Raw genomic sequence first — 4,314 nt, forward strand, 5'->3', positions numbered from 1 at the left:
GCCCGCCATGGCTTTGTAATAGGCAAAGATCTGATCCGCCAGCTTGTACACAAACTGGTCAAAACACAAGTTCACCTGAGGAAGAGAGAAGTACATATCTCATAGTGGCATAAATAGCATCTAATAAGAGTCTAACGTAGGCTTATGTCTGTTTAGCACAGGGCTATTAGTCCCAAAGCATGACAACCTGCATTTCACATCCCTTGGAAACTGGCCTGCCCTGCTCATGGCATAAAGAAATAGGACAACTGAGCCTTTGTCACTCTCTCTTATTCTCCTATTACTTATTATTGAAAAGCCAAGCTTTCCATCTCCAGTTGACTTTAATTCTCACAATACCCTTTGCTTCCTCTTTGTCCGTGGACATCTCAACCCTCTTGAGACTCTTTCTCCATGATCTTAATAGTCTGCTTTCCTTGGATCCACAAAGATGGACCTTACTGCAGATCAGGCCCTTAGGAAATAGGTAAATCCAGCCACCCAGAACTCACTTCAGCTTCAATCTCATCGTACAGGAACTGCTTTTTGAACTTGGTCAAGGCGTAATAGGCGCTGTCGTTGTACAGGTCTAAGGGGTAGAGGACGTATCTGGGGAGGAGAACAAATCACTGCTTAGTGTGATGTTCATCTTGGCAGGAAAAGCAGAGGCAATGCAACCACGCACACCACCCCAAGCCCAAAAGGACTGCTGGAGACTCCTCCTGCGAGATCCTCTCTCTCCATCCCCTATGGATATTCCCTCTCATAGTGGAAATAGCTAAAGGAGAGCTGGCCTTGTGCTTTTTAAGGATTTCCCCACATAAGGCAAGATCCCGGCTATGCTTTAAAAACATTTTTGTGCATTTCTAGCTAGACAAAGTTACCTCGGCACGTCTCGACCTCTGTCTCAGCAAGGCACAGGGGGTTGGTAAGGACCTCGGGAGGTCGCATCTAGTCCAAGCCCCTGCTCCAAGCGGACCAGCCCCAACTACATCATCCCAGCCAGGGTTTTGTCTACCCAGGTCTTAACAACCTCCGAGGATGGAGACTGCACCACCTCTCTGGGTAGCTTGCTCCAGTGCTTCACCACCCTCCCAGTGGTAAAGTTTTTCCTAATATCCAACCTCACCTTCCCTTGCTGCAACCTGAGCCCATTGCTCCTTGTCTTTTCATACGGAAACATTCACTTTATAACAAATGGTGACAACTCTCATGCCCTGGGAGTCTCAATCATGGACCCCACTGTGCTAGGCGCTGTACAAAAGGACTGGTCACCCCCTTGACTACACACTACGGGATCACGCAGCTGCATCTAAATGCTAACCCTTATTGGGCTGCAGAAAGCTAGCGAACGGAGACACATCCAAGATGCTTACTCCATCATGGAGGGTTCTTTGGTTTCCAGGATGTGGTCCGTGAGTATCCACGGCATAGACATCTCAATGGGAAACTGGATGCGGCGGCCCATGGTCAGCTCCAGGAAGAACTCGCGGAACCAGAGCTGGGACAGGTCGCAGCACTGCTGCAGGGCTTCTGGAAACACACGGGACGTCCCGCCCCACCGCAGCGGGAGGACGGGGAAGTTACCGAGGAAGGAAAGCCCCAGGGAATCCGACAGCAAGGGACGGGAGGCCTGATTCAACTAGGGGTTAGGCTGTTCTTTGCCAACACTGTTTTTAAACTACACCAAATGGTTGCGGTATCTCATCCCCTCGGTGGCAAAGAACTTGAAGGATTACTACCCCTGCCTAACAACTGGGACACCTGGTTCAGGAACTTGACCAAGGCTATCTAGAGAGCCTGTGGCAGAGATGAGAAGAGACCCCCCCCCCGCCATTTCATATGAACCAGGTTCAGCGCCTTAACTAGACCCCCCACCACCCACCCCTGTCCATACCCATTGCTGGATAAATCATCCTTAATCAAGACGCTACTGGCGTATGGAGAAACAGCCCGAGAGGGCAGGATTCACCCCTCCCTGGTTGTGGCCTCACCACTGATGTTAAGCAGGTGTGTGAAGAAGAAGGACTGCTTGTGAAACTCCTCGATGGCCAGCACAATGGGCCCATCCAGGCTGCTCCTCAGCGTCTTCTTTGAGCCGCTTTTGTCTGCGATCAGCGACTCCAGCATGGTCCGGACCATGTACAGCTTAAAAAAAAAGTAGTCATCACAAAGTGATGATAGGGCTCTTCGGGCCACACAGCTCCTAGCAATAGTCTGTGGGCTGACTTCACTATCAGTGACTGTGTCTACACAAGATGCTTTACTGCGCAATAGACTAATCTACTGCACAGTAAAGTGTCACCACCTACACGTGCAGGTGCTTACTGCACAGTAAATTAGTCTAGCGCGCAGTAAATTTGCTACTTGCACGTGTAGATGTGCCCAGTCTGAAGCCATTAGGTCCCTAAAAAGGCAGCCTAAGCACTGCAAAGCAAACCATGCACAAAGGCAACGACAGAGGTTTTTAGGATCAAAGATGGACTAAAAAAGAGAACATTGTGGTTGAGCTGCTTCACCCACAGAATGGGACAGCTTGGACCTACCTGCGTGCTCGACGGCCCTACCGCTCGCCGCGGGACCTTAATATCAAATCCGCCCTTGGGGTCCTTCTCGCCTCTCAGGCAGGGGTCGTTCGGGGGCTCGCGGCCTCCCTCCCAGTCACAAATTGTCTTCCGAATGGCCTGAAGGACGCTGGGAGGGGGACAGCAAAATGCTCAAGTCAGACTTTCACTGCAGGGGAAACCACGCACGCAGCAGGATCGTAGGAACGCAGGGCTGGAAGGGACCTCACCAGGCCGCCTAGTCCAGCCCTACGTCATCCCAGCCAAGGGTTTGCTCAACCTCCAGGACTGCACAGATTTCATAGACATGAGGGCCATTGCTGTTAGTCCCATCCCCAGCGGGCATGGAGAAAAGCCCATCTCCATCCTCTTTGTTATCACCCTTCAAGTATTTGAAAACTGTTATCAAATCCCCCTCCCCACCCGTCTTTTCTTCTCCAAACTAAATAATCCTAGTTCTTCCAGCCTTTATCATCCATAGGGGATGGAAAAAGCCAGACAGACAGGCACGAGCTGCTCACGCAAGGTCGCTTTGGGAGGACTGGGCTGGACTGGACATGCTGACTGTCTCAGGGGCATTGGCAACCAGTTTGTACCAATTGTTTCTGAATGCATTGCTGACGGGCGCCTGCCCGACGTGGGAGATGGTATACAGCGGGTTAGAGAGGCTGACCCCCAGGGCTATTCTGGATGTCTGCATTTGAGATACAGTCAGAGACCGACATCCCGACCTGATCAGGACGTTCTTCTTCTTCCTGACGGCCTGACGGAGCGGCTCACGCAGCGTCACCTGGGCAAAGTCCTGCAGCGCGGCGTAGATGGTGTTTCGGATGGCCTGGTTAAAGACGCTCTCCATCCGGCCCATCAGCACTTGCAGGCCCTTGATCATGGCAATGACCTGAGAAAACGCAGACAACCAGTTCCCACCTACCTGAACAGCGTAGCAGTATTAGCCCCCGCTTCGGTGAAACCTCCAGTCCTCGGATGGAGATCCCCAAGGTCCGCGAGCATCCAGCTCCCACAGAAAGCAATTATACCTTTTAAAAAGTAGCTCTCCAGGACTTGCAAGAGGTCACCCACCAGGGCTTGGGGCATGGTAGGGATTTGGACCCTGATACACCAGCCACTGCCTTAGCTAAGAGATCATCCTTTCATTTAAAGGCACTGGAGGCAGTGTTTGCACCTACCTCCACAAAGGCAAACTTCTCCTCGCTGGTGTAGTTGTAGCGGGTGGCTCTCTCATACTCCTCCGCGGTGCCCGGGCAATCCTTGTTACAGAACTTATCCGTGGGATGAACCAGCTTCCAGGAGTACTGGGAGAAGAGAGCAAGGGCAGAGCAATGGGGTCACTCACAAGGAGCAGAGCTGTGTGGATGGAAGAGGGCCAAGAGACACCTTCCCGCACCTCCTCCGCGGCTCTCCGGCAGCCCAGCACCGAATAAGCTACTTCCAGAGGCTATCCCCCCTCTATGCCCCTCACATCCTTACTGGAGGGCTGCAAGTGGTGCCATTCATTTACTTTCCCTCCCTAACATGCGTTTGACCTCCATGATTTATTCCTAAAATTCTCCATGCAGCAACACCCGCCATCACCTTCCTCTTCTGAGATGGTGCACTTGCCCTAATGTCAGCAAAAAATGGCACATTTCACTACATCCTTGAGTACATTTTCTCCTTTTTTTTTTTTTTTGTGGACTTTCTCTGGTTGAACATGGCCGGAAACATTTCAAGCCCTCTTGGGAAGAAGCCGGTGAGGATGCTCCGCTGGGAG

General features: G+C 51.7%; 1 protein-coding gene across 1 annotated transcript in view; it reads right to left on the bottom strand.

Moving 5' to 3' along the window:
* Nucleotides 1-4,314, bottom strand: part of LOC109289845 (cytoplasmic FMR1-interacting protein 2) — a 65,646-nt gene that overhangs the window by 29,707 nt on the left and 31,625 nt on the right. The window contains exons 13-18 of the mRNA XM_019506080.1: nt 3,731-3,856; nt 3,275-3,441; nt 2,526-2,673; nt 1,974-2,127; nt 1,356-1,512; nt 492-588 (exon numbers count right to left, since the gene is read on the bottom strand). Of these exons, the coding sequence (XP_019361625.1) occupies nt 492-588; nt 1,356-1,512; nt 1,974-2,127; nt 2,526-2,673; nt 3,275-3,441; nt 3,731-3,856 (849 nt within the window). The remainder of the gene's footprint in view (nt 1-491; nt 589-1,355; nt 1,513-1,973; nt 2,128-2,525; nt 2,674-3,274; nt 3,442-3,730; nt 3,857-4,314) is intronic.

Source organism: Gavialis gangeticus, unplaced genomic scaffold (assembly GCF_001723915.1).
Source record: "Gavialis gangeticus isolate Ggan-Ray unplaced genomic scaffold, GavGan_comp1, whole genome shotgun sequence".
NCBI classification, from domain to species: Eukaryota; Metazoa; Chordata; order Crocodylia; family Gavialidae; genus Gavialis; species Gavialis gangeticus.